The 25,175-nt window shown below is 38.1% G+C and overlaps 1 protein-coding gene across 1 annotated transcript in view; it reads left to right on the forward strand.

Moving 5' to 3' along the window:
* Positions 1–23,935, forward strand: part of RELN (reelin) — a 532,400-nt gene extending 508,465 nt beyond the window's left edge. The window contains exons 58-64 of the mRNA XM_042915885.1: positions 5,184–5,257; positions 6,527–6,688; positions 7,443–7,600; positions 9,843–10,062; positions 11,904–12,101; positions 12,736–12,834; positions 22,829–23,935. Coding sequence (XP_042771819.1) covers positions 5,184–5,257; positions 6,527–6,688; positions 7,443–7,600; positions 9,843–10,062; positions 11,904–12,101; positions 12,736–12,834; positions 22,829–22,925 — 1,008 coding nt within the window. The 3' untranslated portion in view covers positions 22,926–23,935. The remainder of the gene's footprint in view (positions 1–5,183; positions 5,258–6,526; positions 6,689–7,442; positions 7,601–9,842; positions 10,063–11,903; positions 12,102–12,735; positions 12,835–22,828) is intronic.
* Positions 23,936–25,175: the final 1,240 nt, after the last annotated feature.

Here is a 25,175-nt window from a genome sequence, read left to right on the forward strand (position 1 = left end):
CATTGGTTGCTTATTTAAAGCATTTATTTAAATGTTTTAAAAAGATATCCTTATTTAAAAAGATGCCCTGCAATGATGGTTAATAGTAAGAGTCCTTTCTAGCAGAAATAAAAATGTATTCAGAGCCGGTAGGAGAGAGAAATGGGGAGTTATTGTTTAATGAGTGTAGAGCTTCAGGTTTACAATATTTAGAAGTTCAGATCTGTTGCAAAAGGAGGGGCATAGAGATATTCACTGTGTTCCTCAGTTTTATGTTGAACTTTCCTTCAGAGACTGAAGGGTGAGGCAGTCTCCCCAAATGCTACCACTCCCTTAGGACTATCCCTACCTTAGTGGCATGAAGGATGCTCAAATTTAAGTTGTACAACAGGTTGGTTTGATACATATGTATAGTACATATACTACACATACATACAAACATCAAATACATACATACATCAAATCAACATGTTGATATATATACATATATATACTATATGTATTTTATATATATGTAGTAATATGATTGCCATTATAGTGATAGTTAACACCTCTGTCATGTCGTCATTTCTTTCTTGTGGTTGGAATAATTCACATCTTCCACTTCTGATGAATTATTTTCTAATCCACTTAATCAAATATAATCTCTCCTTCCTCTGAAGCACCACAGCATTTTAGTTGTATCTTTTATGATTTCTATTTCCATTATTGGAATATGCTTCTTATTTTCTCTCTCAGGCCAGGGCTGTTTTATTCATGAGTGTACGGCCTGAAATTTTTAGCACTAACCTTCCCCAGTATCAGCACTAAAAAAAAGGACATGTTGATTAAGTAGATGATTAGGACTTAAATTTAAATCACCAAGGTTTTATAGCACTTATGCATTATTAATGACTCAAACATTTAATTGCATATAATATGGAAAGCTTTAATTCATATGGAAATGTAAAAACCACAAGAATGAATATTAAGTAGTCAGAAATTGCTATTTTTAATTATAAATAGAAATTCACTAGTAGCATTAGGAAGTTAGAGTATCAGTGAAAATGTTTTGAACCAGTGATACTTTGAGTTTCTTTCCATTAATTCTCCAAATGTTACTTTACTTTTGGCCAAATTGTCTTTCCCAAATTTATGATTAATATGTTATTATATTAAGTAAATAGAAATAGTACTTTTGTTTATTTGTTTGTTTTACTACTTAGCCATGGATATCATTCTGTTTGCAGCCAGCTCTGAATGGTATGGAATGCCTTTTTCTTTTGGAGAGGCGTCTGACTCTCAGTCTTACCAGAACTGCCAACTTGGCAGGTAGAAAACTTGGAAAACAATAGCATAATCCAGAAATATTAAAATTAGATAGATAGATGATAGATAGATAGATAGACAGATAGGAAGAAATGGGCCTGGTCATTTCTTGTACAGAATCTTTTATGTCTTTGAGAAAACACTTTTCTCAAAGGTTAAGAGCTTGCTCTTTTTGTTATTGAAGTATAATTGACATACAATGTTATATTCGTTTCAGGTGTACAACCTAGCTGATATGACATTCTATACGTTACTCTGTGCTCACCACAATTAGAGTACTCATTATCTGTCACCTTAAAATGTTATTACAGTATTTTCACCTATTTCATCCATTCCTTCCACCCCTCTGGCAATCACCAGTTTGTTCTCTGTATTTATGAGTTTATTTCTATTTATTCATTTGTTTTGTTTTTTAGATTACACAAATAAGTGAACTCATATGGTTATTGTCTTTCTGTGTCTGACCTCCTTCACTTAGCATAATACCCACTAGGTCCACCATGTTTTAACAAATGGCAAGATCTTATTCATTTTTATGGCTGAGTAATATCCCATTGTGTATATACCCCCTGTCTTTATCCATTCATCTATTTATGGATACTTGGGTTGCTTCTATATCTTGGCTGTCATAAATAATGCTGCAATAAACATAGGGGTGCATATATCTTTCTGAGTTAATGTTTTCATTTTCTTTGGTAAATTCTTAGCAGTGGAATTACTGGATCATTGGTATTCCAATTTTTTATTTTTTTCGGGAAACTCCATATTGTTTTCCAGAGTGGCTGTACCGATTTACATTCTCACCAACTGTGCATAAGGGTTGCTTTTTCTCTACATCCTCACCAACACTTGCTATTTCTTATCTTTTTGATACTAGCTTTTCTGACTTGTGTGACATGATATCTGTCTCATTATGGTTTTATCTGTATTTCCCTAATGATTAGCAAATTTGAGCATCTTTTCATGTGTCTCTTGGCCATCATGTGTCTGTTCAGGTCCTCTGCCCATTTTTTAATCTTTTTTTTTTTTTTTTTTTTTTTTGGTTTTGAGTTGCATAAGTTCTTTATGTATCTTGGGTGTTAACCGCTTTATCAGATATATCATTTGCAAATATCTTCTCCCATTTAGTAGATTGCCTTTTTGTTATATTGATGATTTCCTTGATTGTGAAAAAGCTTTTTATTTTAGTGTAGTCTTGATAATGTATTTATTTTTACTTTTTCCCTTGCCTGAGGATATATATCCATAAATATGTCCTTAAGGCTGATGTCCAAGAGATTACTGCTTATGTTTTCTTTTAATGGTTCAGTCTCACATTTAGGTCTTTAATCCATTTGAATTTATTTTTGTATATGGTATAAGAAAGTGGTCCAGTTTCATTATTTGCATTTAGCTGTCCAGTTTTCCCAGCATCATTTGTTGAAGAGACTGTTTTTCCCCATTGTGTATTCTTATCTCCTTTGTCATAGATTAATTGACCATATTAAGTGTGGGTTTATTTCTGGGCTCTCTGTACTAGTCCACTGATCTTTGTGTCTATTTCTATGCCAGTACCATACTGTTCTGATTACTACAGCTTTGTAGTATATTTTGAAATATGGAATTGTGATACCTCTAGCTTTGTGTTTCTTTCTCAAGAGTGCTTTGGTCTTGGGGTGTTTGGTAATTCCATACAAATTTTAGGATTTTTTTGTTCTAGTTCTGTGAAAAAATGCTATTGGTATTTTGATACAGATTACATTCAATTTATAGATTGCTTTGAGTAGTATGAACATTTTTAACAATGCTAATTCTTCTAGCCCATGAGCATGGTACATCTTTCCATTTGTTTACTTTATCTTCAGTTTCTTCCATCAGCGTCTTATAGTTTTAAGAGTATAGATTTTTCACCTCCTTGATTAAATTTATTCCTGGGTATTGTTTTTTGTTGGTATAATTGTAAAGGGAATTGTCTCCCTCATTTCTCTTTCTGCTACTTTGCTATTAGTGTATAGAAATGCAACATATGGCTGCATATTAAATTTATACGCTGCAACTTTACTGAATTCGTTTATCAGTTCTAATAGTTTTTCGGTGGAGTCTTTAGGGTTTTCTATTCATACTATCATGTCATCTGCAAAGAGTGACAGCTTTACTTTTCCTTCCCAATTTGGATGCCTTTTATTTTTTGTTCTTGTATGATTGCTACAGTTAGAACCTCCAATACTATGTTGAATAAGTGGTGAGAGAGGACATGCTTGTCTTGTTCCCAATCTTAGATGAAAAGCTCTGTTTTTCACCATTAAGTATGATGTTAGCTGTGAGTTTTTCACATATTGCCTTCATTATGTTGAGGTATGTTCCCTTTAAACCCACTTTGTTGAGAGTTTTTATCATGAACGGATGTTTAATTTTGTCAGATGCTTTTTCTGCACCTATTGAGATGATCATATGGTTCTATCATTTCTCTTGTTGATTCTATGTATCACATTGATTTGCAAATATTGAACTATCCTTGCATTTCTGAAACAAATTCCACTTGATCATGTTGAATGATTCTTTTAGTGTATTCCTGAAGTCAGTTTGCTAATATTTTGTTGAGGATTTGTGCATCTATGTTCATCCTGGCTGGCTCAGTCAGTGGAGCATACAACTCTTGATCTCAGGGTTTTGAGTTCGAGCGCCACATTGAGTGTAGCTTTCTTTTTCTGAATGGCCTTGTAGAATAAATTTGGAAGTTTTCCTTCCTCTTTTATTTTTTGGAATAGTTTGAGAAGAATAGGTATTAATTCTTTAAAAATTTGGTATAATTCACCTATAAAGCCATTTCGGGGGATTTTTGTTTGTTAGGAGTTTTTTGATTACTGATTCAATTTTGTTACTAGTGATCAGTCTGTTCAAATTTCATCTTTCTTCCTGATTCAGTTTTGGAAGACTGTATGTTTCTAGGAATTTATTCATTTCTTCCAGGTTGTCCAATTTGTTGGCATCTAATTTTTCGTAGTATTATAATCTTTGTATTTCTGTGCTGTCGCTTGTTATTTCTCCCTTTTCATTTCTGATTTTATTTATTTGAGTCCTCTGTCTTTTTTTCTTGATGACACTAACTGAAGGTTTATAGATTTTATTTATCTTTTCAAGCAACTAGCTCTTGGTTAGTAATAGTACTTTTGGGGCACCTGGGTGGCTCAGTCATTAAGCTTCTGACTTCGGCTCAGGTCATGATCTCACAGTTGGTGACTTTGAGCCCCACTTCGGGTGAGCTTGAGCCCAGCTTTGGCTAAACATGAGCCCCAGGTGAGCCCTACCTCTCTCTCTCTCTCTCCCTCCCCCTTCCCCCCCTTCCTCTCCCTCTCCCTCTCCCTCTCTCTCTTACTTCCCCTCCTGGGATTCTCTCTGCCCCTACTCACTTTCTCCCTCTCTCTCTCTAAAAGAAAGAAAAAAAAAACAGAAGAAGAAGAAAGAAGTAGTACTTTTTTAAACCTTAATTCCCGGGGCACCTGGGTGGCTCAGTCGGTTGAGCGTCCGACTTCAGCTCAGGTCATGATCTCGTGGTCCGTGGGTTCGAGCCCCGCGTCGGGCTCTGTGCTGACAGCTCAGAGCCTGGAGCCTGTTTCGGATTCTGTGTCTCCCTCTTTCTCTGACCCTCCCCTGTTAATGCTCTCTTTCTCTCTCTGTCTCAAAAATAAATAAAACGTTAAAATTTAAACCTTAATTCTCATCTTCACACAGAGTTGCATGTTTTTAACAGAACTCAAAAAATTGTATTGTTGGTGTTCAGTCAGGCTGCTCTGTAAAAGCTTCTCTGAATATTTGTTGATTATTTATTAGAGTTACAATTTAGAGAGAGGGAATTTCTAATTAGTGATAGGTGCTTAATCTTCCCTGTACATATTTGTTGTTTATGCTTGTTTTAGATTGTGGTGGGTTGTGAAGCTACTTCTTGTGGCGATCTTCATTCTGTGATGTTGGAGTACACTAAAGATGCAAGGTTTGTGAAATACTTTTTTACATTCCTCCAAACTTGAATACAACTTCAAATGGTTGTGTATTTTTAAAGCAACTATCTACAGAGGAGCAACCTTTTATATTAAAAGTATGGTTCATGGGTGCACCCGGGTGGCTCAGTCAGTTAAGCATCCGACTTCGGCTCAGGTCGCGGGCTCATGACTTGTGGGTTCAGTCCCTGTGCTACTAGCACAGAGCCTGTTTCTGAACCTCTGTCTCCCTCTCTCTGCTCCTCTCCCACTTGGACTCTCTCTCTCTCTCAAAAAATAAGTGAACATTTTTTTAAAAGGAAGAAATAATTACATTTCAAAAAAGTGTACTTTGTTTATTTCCCATCTATTAATTTTATTTATATAAAACTTACATGTGTGTCTTATTTTCAAATTTTTCCTTCAAACCAAAAAAAAACCGTTTTTCATACTAGGTTGGCTGCAAGCCAACAAACTTTTTTTATTTTAAAATAAGTAAGATAATACATTTGTCCTCAAGTAGAATTCTCTTTTATTCATCTTGCTCATTTTTAACCCACCTTAATGAGAATTTGAGTCAATAAAAGATCTAAATATGCTTCAACCAGAATCATGTGTCTTAAAGCATAGTGAAAGTCTGACACTGTGCAATTACCTTATTAGGGTGTTGATAACCCTGTCTCACGCCATCACTCTTGAAAATGAATTATGCAGGGTTAAGTTTGTGTAGACAGAGAATTTTGTCAGTCAACTCCGGGTATATTTCCAGTAATATACCAGAAGCCACTAGAATGCAGCACACTGCACGCTATTATTTTATTCTATTATCTGTGAATATATTCTTGTGCTTGTAAAGAATTAGAATATATATTATATGAAATTATTTTTAATTTTCCTTTTCATTGTCTATATAAATATATACAGGAAGTACAGAACTTACATAAAAAATATCTCAATCTAAAGGCATCTGGTTGGTTCAGTCGGTTAAGTGTCCAACTCTTGATTTTGGCTCAGGTCGTGATCTCACAGTTGGTGGGTTCAAGCCCCTCGTTGGGCTCTGTACTAACAATATGGAAGCTGCTTGAGATTCTCTGTCTCCATCTCTGTTTGCCCCTCCCCACTCACCTGCTCGCACTCTCTCTTTCTCTCTCTCAAAATAAATGAATAAACTTAAAAAAAAAAAAACCCTAAATTTAACCCAGCCCCAAAGTGTTACATTGACATTAGATAGGTCATACATTTCTCTTCTGAGTTGTCTAACGCAGCCTCTGTGGTCTCTTCAGGTCTGATTCCTGGCAGCTCGTGCAGAGCCAGTGCCTTCCTTCCTCTTCCAACAGCATTGGCTGCTCCCCCTTCCAGTTCCATGAAGCCACCATCTACAATGCTGTCAACAGCTCAAGCTGGAAGAGAGTCACCATTCAGCTGCCTGACCATGTCTCCTCCAGGTAAGTTGCATCTTAAGGTAAACTTTGTGGAATTATCTGGCAGTATAATTATCTATAGAGCTCATGCAGTGACCTGAAAACAACTGAGGCCAGAGATCTCATTACAGCTCTAGTAACCTCTCCCTCCTTTCACCAACCTATGTCCCAAAATGGCAGTTGCATGCCCCAAGAAGAACTAGGAAGAGATAGGATCTTTTTTGTAAATGGTACAGATCTCAAATTTTCTTTTGATAAAATAGCACAGCACATGCCAAACTCAGTCACAGGCCCCAAATCACAGACACTCACACAAAGATGTGGAGTTGGCACCATATCTTCGCCAGTGTTCTGTGATGCCAAGAGGCTGCACTGTTCATCCCATATACAGATACTGTCTGGGGTGTGCAGGGCTGGTCGGGCTACACAAAGCCACAGGATAAACATAACAGAGTGCCATCTTCCTAGAACAGTATTCATTTTACTCAAAGATCTGGAATGCAATATACCTTTCTAGGAAAAATGGACACAAATTTGTTAGGCAACAGAATAGGAAATTCACATAACACTTTCAGGGAAGGTACAAGCTCCCAGAATGGCACTCTGGGGTATATTCACAGAGTCCGAGGATTACAAGTTCATTCACCTCTACTTGGGTGCTTCAAAGAGAAGTCTGGGGAAGTCCTTTTCTCAGAAGTAGTCCCAGGGCTGGAGGCTGCACACTGCTAGGGAGAATAACAGCCGACTGAATCCCTTCTGCTCTCTGTGGGACTTTCAGTGCAACACAGTTCCGCTGGATCCAGAAGGGGGAAGAAGCTGAGAAGCAGAGCTGGGCGATTGACCACGTGTACATCGGAGAGGCTTGCCCCAAGCTCTGCAGTGGGCATGGGTACTGCACCACGGGTGCCGTCTGCATCTGCGATGAAAGCTTCCAAGGTCTGCATCCCAGCCTGTCATTTTTAACACAGGAGATGGTGAGGTTCTCCTCATCTCAGCATGTACCCAGAGGTCACTAGGAAATTGGTGAAAATGCCAGCCTGAGGGATTTGGGATGGGTGATACACTCTTTGATCACAGATATACTGATCTTTGGAATGAAGTATCAAGGATAATTTTCTGCTATGTTCCTTGAAATATTTTATTTTTTTTTTACATTTATTTATTTTTGAGAGACAGAACATGAGTGGGCAGAGAGAGAGGGAGACACAGAATCCAAAGCAGGTTTCAGGCTCTGAGCTGTCAGCACAGAGCCCGATGCAGGGCTCGAACTCATGAACCACGAGATCATGACCTGAGCTGAAGTCGGACACTTAGCCGACTGAGCCATCCAGGTGCCTCGCTCCTTGAAGTATTTTTTTTAATGCAGAATTCTATAGCACCTCACATTCACCATCCTCCATATAACTCCCTGCCCCAACCACCCCCCCCCCAACACCTTATTTCCACTTCTGAGCCTCTCTCCTTCCTGGCCTAGCTGCCCATCCCTGGATACTTTGCCAATACTCTTTCTTTCTCAGTCTCTCCAACAGCAGCTGTCATAGTCCTCCCAAGATGTAGCTGATGAGTCAAGGTATTCTCTTTTCCAGGTCACTCTGTCACACACACACACACACACACACACACACACACACACACAAAACCCATGACTCAAAAAAATACATTTTTATTGCTCGAGCTTCTAAAACCTGAGTTTACAGTTTGGGACAGAGTATCTACTCAACCCCTAACATCTTAGGAAATTGCCCTCTTGGCCTCATAGAAGGCATACAGCCTTCTTTCCTCTGATGCAATGTTTCCAACAGGTTTCTACTGTTACAAAGTTTACATAATTACCATTATATTCTCAGAGCCTACTGCTTGGCCTATAGCAACACTCAATAAATCTTTTTTGAATGAATTCTTACATTGCCTTACATTTTACTGTTTACACAATGTCAACCAATTTATTCAGCAAAATCATTTAGTACTTATAAGATCCCCATAAGTCAGCTACGTTTATATCATTATTCCCACTTTATAGGTAAAGAAACTGAGACTCAGAGAACTTAAGTGACTTGCCTAAGGTGACACAGCTAGTCAGTATCAGAAAGAAGACCATTACTCAGGTTGTTCTTTCCAGTCTCATAACTGAGAGATTTAGCCAACAAGGAGCAGAATTATCCATCTTCCCCAAGGGTACAATGTAAAAATCCACAGATCTGACTTCTGGAGTAGAATATATTTAGATTTCTTGGTTGATTCTATTTCCTTGCCTCCAAATGAAATGAGTATGATTTATGTAGACTGCTGCACATCTCTCACGTTAGAAATTATTTCACAGTCATCTTTTTCCTCTATTCTCATTACCAGCTCATTCCTCTATTCTCTGAGACCAGCTGGATCTGCCCATGCATTAGCTGGAGAATTTGAACTTTAGGCAAATGAACAAATCAGATGTCTCACAAGCAGTCCTAGATGTCTGGAATTTGCCTGCTCCCCTGATCCAGTAGAGCTATGACCTTTTAATTTGGAACTATTGCAGATGTTTAGGAAAGTTTGCTGTTCAAATCAAGGGCAAATGCAAGCACACGCACATTTGCTAATGTACTGTCTCGAATGCCGGTATTTCAGCATAGTGGTCTCATACTTGCAGTCTATTCGCTATTCATTTATTTATCTCATCTTGTTATTGCATATTGTATATGTGCTTGTGTGAGCTGCTAGAATCCAACAATGAATAAAATGCAGACTGTGCTCTCAAGAATCAAGTATAGAGCTAGAAGAACAAGAATATGACTTATCCTATTTTCTGCTCCAGAGTTATACTAGGGAGAAAGAAATTAGGTTGGCCTCTCATGCCAGGGTGAGAACTCCCTAGCAAGACCCATCATTGGTAAACACAGGCGCGGCCAGATGCTGTTGGTATTTAAACAATAGATTTACGTGAACAATAAGTATATAAGCACCTACATAATTAAGTAAACATTGACTCAAAGGTAATGGGATTTTTTTTCAAGAACACAAGCCAATAATTGATTAAAAAAAAAAGAGAGAAACATTTATTTCGAGGAGTCTATATCTTCTTGGTATTTTGTCATTCTTACAGGAGGAAGAATGGATGAAACCTGAAACTGAATACTTGATCTTTAATGATTCTGCTTTCCATAGCTGATGTTTGCAATTATTCCCTTCCCTCTAGGTGATGATTGCTCTGTTTTCAGTCATGATCTTCCCAGTTATATTAAAGATAATTTCGAGTCAGCAAGAGTCACTGAGGCAAACTGGGAGACCATTCAAGGTGGAGGGATAGGAAGTGGCTGTGGGCAGCTGGCACCCTATGCCCATGGAGACTCACTGTATTTTAACGGCTGTCAGATAAGGCAAGCTGCCACCAAGCCTCTGGACCTCACTCGAGCAAGGTAACAAAACTCCTGTGTTCTGCTTCAGATATAGAATTGGTCACAAGACTGGCCACTTTCCACTGCCTGTTAGATTGAATCATGAACTTCATGGCACAGGTGTCACAAAGTGGTAGAAGCCAAAATGTCATTTGAATTTGGGATGAGGAAGCATTATGTGTTTCTACAACTCAGAATTCTGCTTTGCTTAAATTTATTGCAGAATTACCTTGTCTTTCTTCGCATGCCCTGGCCGAGTGGTGGTGACATAGGCATAAGCCAGAAGAAATGGCCAAATATAAAAAATTGATAAGTATATCAAATCAACATGTCGTATACCTTAAACCCACACAATGTTTGACGTCAATTATGTCTCCATAAAATTGAAAAAATAACTAAAATATGTTAAATTGGCTGAAGACAATCTACATAGATAATTTAATGTGGACTGTTTGCAAGTATGTAAATATAAATGTGTGTGCAAAGTAGATTTTGTAGTCAGGCAAACACATACCTGTAGTTAGCTTATGTAGTTTACAATAAATAGAAGTGGAGGCCCAATGGATGGATTATGGGGAATTTAAACGTTCACATGCTCCAAGAGCTGCTTATTAATGCAAAATAGAGTGCTCAGACACTGTGCAAATCAACCAGGAAAGTGACAGAGAAAAAGAGACCCCAGGAAGATTGGATTTCCTTCTCCACCTGGCCTCCACAGCTGTGCCACTTCCGCCAGTACAAACATGGCTTTTTGTCTGTGTAATTCAAAAAACAAAACAAAAAAGAAGATTCCAAGGCTTTATGAAGATTGCAAAGTATTAGACTAGAGTATTCACAGAATGCTGGAAAGCGTTCAGTAGCTACAAATATATTGGAAAACTGGGTGTTTGGTTATTAACCAAATGTAGATGTTTACTTAAGACTTTTCACTTTGGAAAACATTAGTAATGTATTTTCAGAGGCAGAAAGGTAAGTTTAGGTTCTTTCACTATGATAAACAATGAAAATGTAATTATTTTGGTAATCATGGAGATACCAAAATTTTGTTCACCCATCCCGTTCTTTCCTACCAAAAAGATGTACTTAATCTGGGGACAACCTGGTATTTCCTTGACCCCATCTACAGCTACAACTAGCTGCTTAATTAACAATTGCACACCATGTTGTACAAGCAAGTTTAATTCATGCCATTTATAAGTTTTGAGCCCACTGCTTTATTTCACCAGCTCCCCTAAGTGGGACTACTGTATTAATTGCTAGGACTCTGATTAGATATAGATTAGATATTAAACATAGATTTCCTATGTTTAAAAACTTATCTTCTAAGGGTAGGGATGCCTGTGCAATTGAAACAGAATAGCAGACATGGTCCTGAGCCATGGACCATGTCTAACTCAGTTTTCCCTCCACTCTGATCTCCAGACATCTGTCCTAAAATAGACATGATGATTTATCCTTGCGCAGATGCTATTCAGCTTGGAGCTATTTGTAAAAAACAAAAAAAAAAAAAGTGTAAATATTGTGGTTTTAGTCCTTGTCCTCTCTGTGTCCTCATGCCTACTTGGCCCCTATTACCTTTCAGAGATTAGAAGATATTTTAGGACACAGAGCTTTGAAAGTCAAAATTGTTTTCTTTGCGTAGAACACCAGCCTTCTAAGATTATCTCTCATATGTATGATGTAAAAGATAATATAAATAAATTTTATTGCTAATATGATTCAGTCATAAGACTGGATGCTTCTCTTTCTACTCTGTGACCTCAGAAATTATGGACTTTAGGATCAAGAAAGGTAAAAGAAAAAAAAATTAGAAAGTATAAAACTTTGAATACCACCTGACGCTTGTTTCCCTGTGTTTTCAGCAAAATCATGTTTGTTTTGCAAATTGGGAGCACGTCACAGACAGACAGCTGCAACAGTGACCTGAGTGGCCCCCACGCCGTGGACAAGGCCGTGCTGCTGCAGTACAGTGTCAACAATGGGGTCACCTGGCACGTCATCGCACAGCACCAGCCCAAGGACTTCACACAGGCTCAGCGAGTGTCTTACAATGTCCCCCTGTAAGTGGCCTGAATGGAAAGGCATGGTCTCATGCGTGATCCCTGAGAATCACAGGGTCTGAGCTGGAAGTTTGGTGGAGTTACTGGAACAACAGCACAGAAGCAGGTGGTGGCACAGCCAAGACTAACCCAGACCCCCCGAAGTTGTGTCACCATTTTCTGTTAGGCAAGGAACTAGGTGCAACAGGGAATAGAGAATAACAACTAAATGCAAAGGCACTTTTTGTGTATTTCCCTTTCTCTAACCAGTATTTCTAGTCCTTTAGAAAGAAACATTGTTAATTTTCTGCCTACGCTCATTTGAAAGTTTTCTGAGGGTAGGCAACCATGTCACTTTTGCTTAGCCTTGTACCCCCAGCCTTTAGCACAGTGTCTGTCACACAGAAGCCATGTCACGTTTGTTGGCCGAAAACAGTGCTTTTCCAGGTACCAGTGGGGCACGGGGAAGCAGGGAGGGAGTTGTAACAGAATTACAAGTCCTTGAGGAGCCAAATCCTAGGACCTAAGCAAATCTGAATTCCATACCCTAAGTTTTGTTGATTTAGGCTAGCCTATTCTGTTTGAAGTCTGCAAGTCACATACCAAGGAAGTTTTGTTTTCTAGCATTTAACCTCTTTGTCCTTCTGTGACCCAGGGAGGCCCGGATGAAAGGAGTTTTATTGCGCTGGTGGCAACCGCGCCACAATGGAACAGGTCATGATCAGTGGGCTTTGGACCATGTGGAGGTCGTCCTGTGAGTATCTGATGCGTAGCATCCCATGTCCCTTGCAGGAAGGTTTGAAATTCCTTTGATGTGGCATGCTCCTTAATTCAGTAACAACCGCTCCTAATGAGAAGCCCCCACAAGACTTTGGCCTACACTCTTCAGCAACTGCAATCTGTAGCTTAGGTCAACCTGAAATAGCCAAGTCCCAAATGCAGTTTAATGTACCTTAGACAACTTCAGTGAGCAAAAGATTTATGTGTGCATTTGACAACATTCGTTAAATGGGATGAAACAAAAACCTCAGGGTAAATGGGAAACAGTGTCTTTGCCACATCTAGGTTGCCTTATAAAATGGCATGACGTCCCTCAGAAGGGAAGGGATCTGTACTGGTCAGTGTGCAGAGTGTTTCTGGCTGACGTGCCCAGTTACAAACACCTGTCTGAGCCACCGATGCCTGAGGTGGCCTTCAGTTTAGTGACGTGGTTGCGATTAGAGCAAGGCATTTGTGGTTTCAGATTCCTCCCGCCCCATCCCAGCCCCTTGCAAGCTGAGGGTGTCCCCCTGTGGCTTCTCCCATAGAATAGCTGAGGGTGTCCCCCTGTGGCTTCTTCCATAGAATAGCTGAGGGTGTCCCCCTGTGGCTTCTCCCATAGAATAAAGCTGGCGCCGCTGTCCCCTTAGCCGGGTTGACTGTTGTGCAGAGAGATGATTGCTTTTTCTCTAATGATCTAGTTCCTGTAGAACTGGAACGGGAAAGCTTATGTCTCGACGTGTTCGGACTGATGGCTCCAAGTGGTTGGCAAGGAGAGGCGAATCTTCTCGGTAGATAGGTTCAAATGTTCATTCTGTTTACCAGATCAAAAATGAAATCAGCCCTTTGGCTGATTTCAGTCATTTTGAAAGCAAACGTAAATGATTAATTGGTAGGAAAACTACCAGATCTGTTTTCTTTCAATCATAGCCATGAGCTGAATTTTTCAGTCTTGACTTAGCCCTCGTCTTAGTTTTCACTGAGGCACCTGCTTGCATGGCATCCATATCAACCCCCAAATCCAAGAGCAACCCAGTCCCTACACAAGTCCCCACTGTGCGCTCTGCTGCTTTGGACAACTTGCTGGGCTCTGCCTCCACAAGACAAAGTCGAAGTTTAAAATCACAGTCCATATTCATCTGGATCTATATATGAGGCTGATGTTTTACTTAGATATTGATTTCCTCAGACTACAGTATTCCAGGAGAATAGAACAAAACCTGGGCTCTAAAATGAACACATATATATGGTAAGGCCAGAGAGAGATGTCCAAATAGACCAAGAACCAATCCTAGAGCCTTTCTGCCCTAAATACTCTCCTTTCAGAGCAGCGCTTCTCAATCTGATTGAACATCAGAATCACTCAGGAGCTTTTGGAAGAAGCATCCCTCCAGATGGTTTGATTGAAATTGATCTTCAGTGGGACCTGAGCATCAGTCTTTTTAAAAGGCACCCCGAGTGATTCTAATAAACTGGTTGAGAATCCAATTTAGAGTCAATAAACACTTTGTATCTTTCAAGTCTCTTGCCAAGACGGTTTACATTAATAGGGCTTCGTGTGCCTGACAAAGCATTATCAACTCCGATGGAAACTTAAAAACTTGACAGTCCTCAAAAGAAAGCAGCGAATACTGCCCTTGGGGTAGACATGACAATCCTCAACATGTCATGTGTGTGAGTAGATTAGAGATTTCTTCTCCTGCCACCCAACCAAACAATTTCAGTTATCAGTTTTGGATTTCCAAGACATATCATCACCACAATACCCTCCCTTGAACAAAATTGAAGAGCAGGTGGGGTCAGCTGTGCAAATATACTCCTGTGGTGGGAAACAGCCCCTTTGCAACTTTGAAGCAAACTCTGTCCTTCCTTCCCTGTTGACCTGCTTCCTCAGAGTATCTCAGAGCATCAGCAGGAAGCCTCACCACATAGCTCCCAAGGGACCCTCTTGAATACCTGGTGTTGGTGTTAATTTTTATAAGCAGCCACCGGCATCATGCTGTTACTACAAGAATCAAGTTTGGATTATAGGAAATCTATCATATCGATCATTTTTCTGGAGAAAGAATCTATGTGTAATGACTTCACTTTTATTCCATCTCCAGAATTTTAGTCCTCTGAAGAATTTATCACTTACCAGGCACCTGTCTGCTCTTACTCTGCATTATTCTTGCAGACTTTCCAGACACTAAAACATTTTGAATGAGTAAAGCGCATTTCCACATATGCACAGTGTTGCATGATTTGGACTTCATTCAGTGTCTTCTTTCAGTGAATGATTTAAAAATTATAATTCACACATATCACCAAATAATTTTATTTTTTTTATATCACACAGATAATTTTAAAAGGAAATGCTAGCTCTTTAATGACATTTCAAAATTTTGTTAAAAATAAAGGATATACTTTGCTTTCTTTCCTTTCTTTTTTTTGGAGAAAGAAACAGAAATTATATTTTCAGAACCATCTTTTTGATATTTTGCTTTTGTGTTAGGATTTAACATTTCTATACCACTGTCCCCTTCCATAGCACTTCTTTTCAGAAGAGTCAAAGGTTTTAAGGCATTCACTAACTAATATGCCCTTGATAGCTCTACAAAATAATCACTTTAAGTCATTCATTTGATGAGTTTAAAATAAAAAATAAAGTTCCAGAGAATTCAGAAAAATAAAACACGATAATTCTCCAAAGCGTCTTTCAACCAAATGAAGCACCAAGAAGCTAGCCAAGATTTGCTTCATGATTCACAAATATTACTAATTATAATTTTGCTACAGCAGATATATACTAGAAATAGAGAGGTAGAGGGGCGCCTGGGTGGCTCAGTCGGTTAAGTGTCCGACTTCAGCTCGGGTCATGATCTCACGGTTCATGGGTTCGAGCCCTGCGTCGAGCACTGTGCTGACAGCCCAGAGCCTGGAGCCTGCTTTGGATTCTGTGTCTCCCTCTCTCTCTGCAACTCCCCCGCTCATGTACTTTTTCCCTCTCTCTCAAAATTTGGATAATAAAACATTTAAAAAATTAAAAAAAAAAAGAAATAGGGAGGTAGAATACTCCCATAAATCCCTATTAATTCGAAATATCCTCGAATTCACCATACTTTTATATGATAACATTTAGTGATATAAACTAGCATTGCTAACTCCTCAAGTGTGGAAGAGGGAGGAGACTGGGGTGCAAATCTAAAGAGATACAAGCCCTACTTAACTGATGACTCCAAATATGGCTGCTAATATGTTTTTGCAACTAATGGTTGGAAAACCATTACATTTTTAGAACGTATTTTCTTTTCTGAGTGAACACTGGCCTTAATCTAACTTTATTACCATAGTTTTGCTTCTGTGCATGTGCACTAAGGACACATGCTAAAAATCCCTAGAAAGAAAAATTCCAGTCACGCATGGTATCTTGAAAATAACCTCAGTACTGCCCATATTAACTACAAAGGTACATAAATGAGTTTGATGAGAACAAATTCAGCACTTTTGAAAATATTTCAAGGTTTAGGAATGCATCCTAAATTGACAACATACATAACAAATGTTTAACCTAATGGGTTAATTCTAAAATACTCCATGTGGAAGCATTTGCATTTCATAAATATAGATGTACAGAATGACAAGCCCACATCATAAAAGAGTAAAAGCACCATTTAGCACTTAACAAGCAAAGTCACTTATGCTTTATGCTTGTTTGAGAGTGAAATCTTTTCATTCTGGTGATGTTTTTCAGTAAAACCTGCCCATGAAAAGCTCTTCGTGAGAATTGGCCACTGCTATTCTGGCATAAAACAGATGTACTAAATTGACAGATGACTTCTTCCCAGCCTCACTAGCTTACCAAAAGGCCTTATTCTGTAAAGTCTGAGCAATATAGCAGAACACAGTCACTGACAACCATGTCAGAAACCTAATGTCTCTGAATTCACTTGCTAGTAGAGAACGTTCATTTTGCAGTAAATGTTTGTGAACACCCTTGGGCAGACCCCTCACAAGATCCATGCTGGTGGGGTTCTTCTTAGGATAAAAGAGAAATCTTGGTCTTAATCGTTTTTGTTGGGCACTCATCCTTTTATCCTAAGAATCTCCCTCACCCAACTCCGCATCTCATTCACACATCACATTTTTTTGTGTACGTGTCTTAAGTCACAACCTGTCATGTGTATAATGAAGTGGGCCAATTTTTGCATGTGTACCTTGAAAGCAAATGGCTTGGTAAAGAGCCTTTGTGAATTGACTTACTAAAGAGTGAATAATTACCACATTTACTGGGAATGAAAACCAATATGTTGCTAACTATGGTCTTAAACGCATTTATCAGATTTCAATAATATGAGTACCATCATGACCCATCCCCTCATGCTATCCATTATCAAAATACTATCACATTTTTGGCACAAATGATTTTTGGAGATGAGCATAGTACATTTGTTGCAAAGCATATTTATCCTTTACTAATTTGACTGTGTTATCTGATGTAGAGGACTTCTGTATTTTTTAAAGCCCATTCCTTAATATATTCAGGAATAAGTATTTTCTAAAATGTAAATAACTGAAAAAAAAACAGACAATAAATTAAGGTTAGTTATTAACTACTACTTTCCTATTTATACTTTATACACAACATTTATGCCAAATGTAGTACTAAGCTACATGTACCTTGACATATGGTTATGAGCAAATATTGCATGTTGCATTACATTAAAAAGTTAAATATATGTATATATCAGGTGTAGGAGAATAAGAAATAACTTCTTTAATTTTTATTTTCAAAAGAGATGAAAAATCCTATATTGCATCTAAACCTGATCAGACTTTTATGACTAATCACAGTGCTGCATGCATTGAAAGGCATTTTTTAACTTGTGTTATATTTCATTATTTGCTGTCATTGGTTTTCCACTAGAGTAAGGTAAGTCCTCTTACTAACTCTGGGTAATTGTCGCCTAATAGTCTCATCAGTGTTACCTACATTAACAAAAGTCTTGTCGAAGACCTTTGCAATTAAAAAAAGATCTGTGAAAACAAAGTTATGTATGATATTGGGATATACTGGGACATTTGGAACCTAGATCATGTAAAGTCAGAGTTCAGAAAAATTGTGGTAGTTCTTTAGTGTATGTGCAATATTGGGCACAACAGCATAGACAGAGTGCTAATCAGCATTGCTTTATTGAGTAACAAATTTCACTCTGTGCCTGAGACTGTATTAGAGAAATTAAAAACTAGAGATGAGTGTCAAAGACCTAGGGGCTCTGATTAAATGTAATGTCTCTCAAAAGATCTGTTGTGCTGGAGATGCGTGCGGGTACCTTGACTTTTTAATTCTGTTTTAAATTAATAAGTGAATTGGCAGGGGTGCCTGGGTGGTTCAGTCAATTGAGTGTCTGACTCCTGGTTTGAGCTCAGGTCATGATCTCATGGTTCACGAGTTTGAGCCCCACAACGGGCTCCGCGCTAGCAGTGTGAGACTTGCTTGGGATTCTCTCTCTCCCTCTCTCTCTCTGCCCCTCCCCTGCTCCCACTCTCTCTCTCTCTCAAAATAAATTAATAAACATTAAAAAATATTTTTAAAAAATAAGTGAATTGGCAGAAAGTAGTGGACCTATTCTTAATATTTGTGAGTTCTAGATCCTATCCTTAGGTAAGATTTGCCTTCTTTAATATGTAGTTACATTTGTCCTCCAGTGGTGATATTTTAAAACTTACGAAAGAAGTTAAAATGGTTTTATCATTTATTAATCATCTGCATGTTATGCTAGGGGTTTTCACTTAATCCTTACAACTCCCTGAGGTACACATTATTAGATATTCTTCTTCTTCCCTCTTAGCAGAGAAAATAAGTACGAAATTTTCAACATTTGTGAGATATCTGAGCCTACACTTATCTATATGTAGCCTTCCTTAAAATGCAGGGTGTTGAAAATAAAATGTCCGGCATCCTCTACTCAGGGGAGTTTCATTGATTAGTTTGAACAGCGGCATCTCATCTTCTACTCACCAGTATTTCTCTAAAAGATGTGACAGTCCCCTGGATTCTTACTTTTGCATTCGTATAAGGTGTTCATTATTGTATCATATGTTTTGATAATGAATAAATAAATGACTGATCAGTAAAAAAGCCTACATTTCTAGGATCTCAAATTACTTCTGCCAAGGCTCTATCTTCCCCATTTCTGTTGGAAAATCTGTTAAAAATCAATTGAAATTTTTTTTCATAATAATTGATGACCTAACATAGCAGCTCCAGTGAAGAGTAACAGTTCAAAATAGCATAGAGTCTTTCTTGAAAGTTCTTGCAAGATCCATATTTCCTATGCAGAAACAGAGAAGGGTCTTATATTTCCATCTAAGTCTCTAAAGTCACTTGGCGATAGTGGAAATTTAAGTTAGCGTTTCCAACATGCCACTGACATTCAGTCTCCCTTCTTTCAATGACTTACAAAGGAGAATTTAAAATTGGACCAAGTTCTATGCACAGCCACAGCAAATCAATATGCCAAGCAGCCTAGTTGATATGCCTTGGGATGAATATTACCTGCTTTCATTGTACTTAAAAATTTTTTAAATTACTTTCCCCTGTAATTGCAGTGGAAAAATAAATCTTTAAAATTCCATCACACCAGTAATTATTTTGGTAATAAGGTTATCTATAGCTATATATCTACATATATCAGAAACAAAAATAGGGGGTGCCTGGGTGGCTCAGTAGGTTAAGCATCCGACTCTTGATTTCACCTCAGGTCATGATCTCAAGTTGGTGAAGTCAAGCCCCACGTCAGGCTCTGCACTGAAGCCTGCTTGGGATTCTGTCTCTCCCCACCCCTCTCTCTCTCTCTGTCCCTCCCCCACTCTGTCTCTCTACCCCTACCCTGTTATATAGAAAAGTTGCTTTAAAGCCATTAAACGTACACCTCAACTTTCATTAAAACTTTAATGTTCCTTTGTTCCCATATATTGAGGTCACTTTCATGTCAATCTAGATTGCATTGAGATAACTAAATATCTTGAGTGTTCTGAGTTTTCTTTTCCTATGTAAAATATCTTAACTATTTTAAATTATCTTTGAGTACCTTGTATCTTTAAACATGTTTACAACAGAATAATTTTCATTGCTTTAACTTTGCAGTTATTCTTTATAGTTAAAGAGTAATGATTTACAACAGGAATCCAATCAGTAAGTCACCAAAAGTTCAACAAACATGCCTTGACCACCCACGGGTGAGGCAGGAGTCTCAGTGCTGTGGTGTGGGGGTGGGAGGGAATGGGGGGCAAGCCACGACACTGACAGAACACAGTTAATCTCCATTCAAAGCAGAAAATGAGCACGATGAGGGTTCAAAGTAGGGGGGACATCCCTTCAGGGAGCAATAAATAAAATGTGATACTTGGAAAAAATGTAGAAATGCCAAGGCTCTATCTTTCCCATTGATGTAGGGGATTGGTCAGTGAGGCAGATGGAAGAGGTTCAGGGTGGCTCTGACTAGAGCAGTCTGTATGGGAACGTAGTGGAAGAAAGGACTTAAACAACAGAGTAAGATTAAACCTGCAGAGAACTTGAAGTATCGGGCTAGGTTGGCTTAGATGTGGCTCCATAGACAAGAGGATTGCGAATGGCTTGTTCCAAGGTAGAGTCAGCATTTGAGGGAAAGTTTACAGAGTCTGGTATGCAAAACACGCTGTATGTATGTGGAAAGATAGGCACAATGTATCAATGATACTTTCTCAGGATCTCGTGGTTTCTTTTCAGTGGTGTTTTTCCATAAAGGGAGAGAGTGAGAAGACTAGGTTAGCAGGCCACCATGATACCCAGGGGAAAGGCCACAAGATGACCTACTGTGCTGGGAAGAAGATGATCAGTGACAGTCCTGGTATTTTGTGACTAAAGAGGCGACAGGATTTTTTCTCCTGACACTTGACTAGTTCAAGACATTAACTTATCGTCCTCTTTTTGTAACTGGATTTTACATAGGTAGCAATTAGTACTTATAGCAGATAATAAATAATAAAGTTAAAAATATTTATTATAAAATTATTAAAAAACATAATAATATGTAATAATAAATTCACTTCATCCTTCAACCATGACATTGAAACTGGTCAACTTAGTTGATATATGTAACACTGTCACATCAGGGGAGAAAGGAAGGGTGGTAAAGTTACTGAAGATAAACCTCTTTTTGTGTGTGTTTTTCTCTACAGTGGCTTCAGAGTGTATTCTAGCTTCCATTCTATAGTGTCTAGCAGTTTGATAATACAGAAACCCAGAGTAGAAAGTTATTAGCACCTCAATACAAAATGTGTATATCAATGTGATGTCTATTTTTTTATCAGGTTTTCAGCACAGGTATTATTGCTTTTTGATTAAACATATCTGATGATACTGACTTTATGTATTTTCCTTTGAGACATTTTATTATAAATATTTTCTAATGATCAAACAACTATAAAATCATCATTTTAAAGGTTTCGGTATGTTACAAATGTTAATATGATATTACTTAATTGTAATATCTAGTATAATATACTAGGTAAAAAAGTATCATTTTACACCCTGGTATAGTGATCATTAATAACCCAAAACATGCCACTGAGTGCAAAATTGCCCCTTCCCTTCTCTTTACCCTAATTCAAGTTCATGTCATGTTGACCTTCATGGTGGAATCAGATCACACATGACATTATCCCACTCCAGATACATTTTATGTTTCCCTGAAATGAAGGAGGAAAAAACTTGGTGTCCACACAGTTTTTAAGAGACTCGGTAAATCTGGAAAATATCGATAGGCTCACATTTAAAAACCACATTTTGGGGGGTGCCTGGGTAGCTCAGTCAGTTAAGCGTCAGACTCCGGAGCAGGTCATGATCTCACAGTTCTGGGTTCAAGCCCCGCATCGGACTCTGTGCTGACAGACAGCTCAGAGCCTGGAGCCTGCTTTGGATTCTGTGTCTCCCTCTCTCTCTGCCCCTCCCCTGCTCCCACTCTGTCTGTCTCTCAAAAATAAATAAACATTAAAAAAAAATTTTAAAGCCACATTTTGATGCCACCTATAGATATGTTGTCACTCAGGTCAGCATGTGAAAGAAGTGTGGTTCTTTTTAGTGTGTTATAGATAACGATCCTTTTTAAAGCATATTTTCCATTCCAAAACTTTTAACCGCTGTCTCTACCAATATTGCGCAATTTCTTACCGACTCCCAAAATCCATCTTCCGTACTTTTAGCAGCTTCACGTATAATATGTATGTATGCATATATGTACGTACATACGTGGAGGAAATATATGACCCCTACACAATTACACATTTAATTACACCTTCTTGGTATTTATGATCTTTTTTCCAGTCAAGTGTCTTTCTTTTCCATAAGACCATGTTTATAGAGCCCAGATGCCTATTGTTTGCAGAAGACCATGAAATCCAACTTCCTGAGAAAAATTTGCTTTCTTTCGCCCCTGAGTCTAATCAAATAAGAAGTTCAAGCTGATTCAGCTGACAACTTTGTTTTTCCTTTGTTTGTTTTTGCTTTTTAAGCTTTAAATGAGAATGTTCGCTAAAGGAATCAAATTCTGTTTCCTACTTGTTAAAGATGTGTTTAAATAAGGTAGTGGGTACAGCATACACTTCCTCTCTAATGAAATCCACCCAAGTAGACAGTTTCAGAAAAAAGTCCAAGAATAAAATTCAAAAGCCAGAACAGTTTCATTCCACTTTCACTGTGAATCAAGAGAATTTACCATATTTTCCGGTTTGGAGCTCACTAGTGAACAGAAGGGGCTTTCTTCAAGGCCAAAGACAGTGAATACAGGCGTCAACCTTTAGTTATTCTGTCTTGGGGGAGTAATGTCAGCATGACCTATTAACCATGAGCATTTTCAAATAAGTGTCAGGCTAACGTAGAACATAGACTACATTGCGCTTTCAGTGATGGGACTTACGTGCTCTTTTTCCTTTCCCTCCCTGCCTCTATCCTTTCTGATGTTAAACAGCACTCGCAAACAAAATTACATGATGAATTTTTCACGACAACACGGGCTCAGGCACTTCTACAACAGAAGACGAAGGTCACTTAGACGATACCCATGAAGAATCAAAAAGTTTATTTTCCTTCCAACATGTGACGTGTTGCTTTCCCATTCTTTTAAAATCTCGCACTGCATCTGATATCAGGAAAATTCTGTGAAGGACTCGGTGATTAACGGAAAGCCCTTCTCAAGACCGAGTGCACACCACTTCCCCACACTGTGAACTAATGACAAGTGACTTATTTTCTCATAAGTAAATGTCTTCATGTTGCTGTGTCCGTGAAAATTGTGATCTGTTGTAATATCAGTTACAGTGGCAGTATTGAAAATAAGAAATAGTTTAACAGAAAGAAAAAAGTTTAAGCACAAAAATTTAAGAGATTTTATGTTTAAAATGGCATTTAGTACAGAATTTAACATTCTTGGTCACAAAGCTATTTAAGTGGACTGTATTTCAGCTATGTATCATGTTTTATATGATTAAATTATCATTGTTTGTTTTATGTATTATCTTCTACAGTATAACACATTGACACTGTATTTACTTGTTTTGTTGCAATATTTTGCTGCTGAATTTCAGGCTACTTATATTCTGCAGAAAATTCATTGAAATACCTACTCAAGAAGATAGTTGTAAAGATATTGTATCTCCTTTAATATACTCCTTAAAATGTATGTTGGTTTAGCGTTGTTTTGTGGATAAGAAAAATGCTTGACCTTGAAATATTTTCTACTTAAAAATTGTGGATGAAAACCCTATCTCCCACAAAGTTCCCAGCTCCTTGTCTAAAGATTTTTTTCAAGTGTTCTGTGGCTGATTTACTAACAGTGACTGCCATTTTGTGTCTGTGGTAACAAGAGTGATTTGTAAAACAGTGGATGTTTTCATTGTGTTCTCTTCGTGGATTGTTCTTCCTGCGGGTCATTCTCATACCTTCTGATGAAGTTGTACCAACACCAGCAACATTGTGATGGCCCTGTAGCCCTGAACTCTCGATTAACCTAACTGAAAGGTTGTACTCTAGGGTGAACCAAGCTAAAAGCCCATACTTAAATAAAAATTATGTCCATAAGCCACTTGAGGCTCATTTGTCTTTATTCATTTTTTTAATTAGATTTTGTGTCAGATTTGGAGAGCTGATCAATTTTGGAAAAAACGGTGTCAGATGTACTTACTGGTGTTTGGTTTCATCACTGTTAATAACAATTATGAAGCCACACTTTCAATTCAACCATGTTTCTCTTATTCTATTTCTATTAATCTCTCTGTTTCTATTAATCACTCTGTAATTACTGTAAGAAAAGTCAATAGAGAATTCTGAAAATTATTGAATTCCTGAGAAATGTTGTTAGCTGCTACATAAATACCTGGCTCATAATGAGCCCTCATGCATTCATTCAGCAAATATTTGTGGAATGCTTGCTATGTGGTAGGCACTTTGCTAAGTGTTGAGGATAAAAATGGTGATTGGGGCATTTTCCCTGCTTGTAATGTCTACCAAATAAAAAGCACTTTGGTACTGTTGAATTTGTTGATTTCCCAGAGGATTAAAAAATATCTAGGTAATAGAGTAATAGACGGCAATAGTGTTTCTCACTGGACAGGGAAATGATAAAGGATGATCTCTCTGAGAAGCTTAGCTAAACTTTATTTTAAGCCTAATATCAAATCCATTGTGAATCATTGCCTTGAGATACAGGTCTTCTTTTTTCTGCCAACCTAATTTAATATATGACTTATTTTACAATTTGGTGCACTATTTGACACATGATTGTCTGTAACTGTTGTATCTTAATTGTTGACTTCTCCTTTCTTGATTCACAAATTGTCTGCTGCTGGTTCCCCATTTGATGGCATTTTTGGTTCGTTTTCTCATTGGTAGAAGGGGTTGAATTTTTCCCAAAGCTTTGTCTTTCCATGCCTTGTGTGTCTGCCATAGACCTACCAGGGGAGCAGGGCTAAGCTATTGTATAGCACTCCCAGTCACCTGTCTTCCTACTGTGAGAACAGGGCTGGAATCCCTTTCAGTCCATCACCTCAAAGTTTTAATAGTGTACATGGGGACTTGCATGTAATTGGCTTACTTAATTTGAAAATGTAGTCAGAATAGGACTTCAAGTATTGTTGGTTCAACTGACTTACCTTCCTAAAAGAAACAAAGTTTAATAATACCAGAGATTTAAAAATTTTGCATGGCCAAGTTTCCATGGTTTCTACACAGTTATCTCTTATTCACCATACATTCTAATGTAAATTATACTCAATATCTGAATCTTAGGGGTGCCTGGGTGTCTCAGTGGGTTAGGCGTC

This window comes from Panthera leo, chromosome A2, assembly GCF_018350215.1.
Source record: "Panthera leo isolate Ple1 chromosome A2, P.leo_Ple1_pat1.1, whole genome shotgun sequence".
NCBI lineage: Eukaryota > Metazoa > Chordata > Mammalia > Carnivora > Felidae > Panthera > Panthera leo.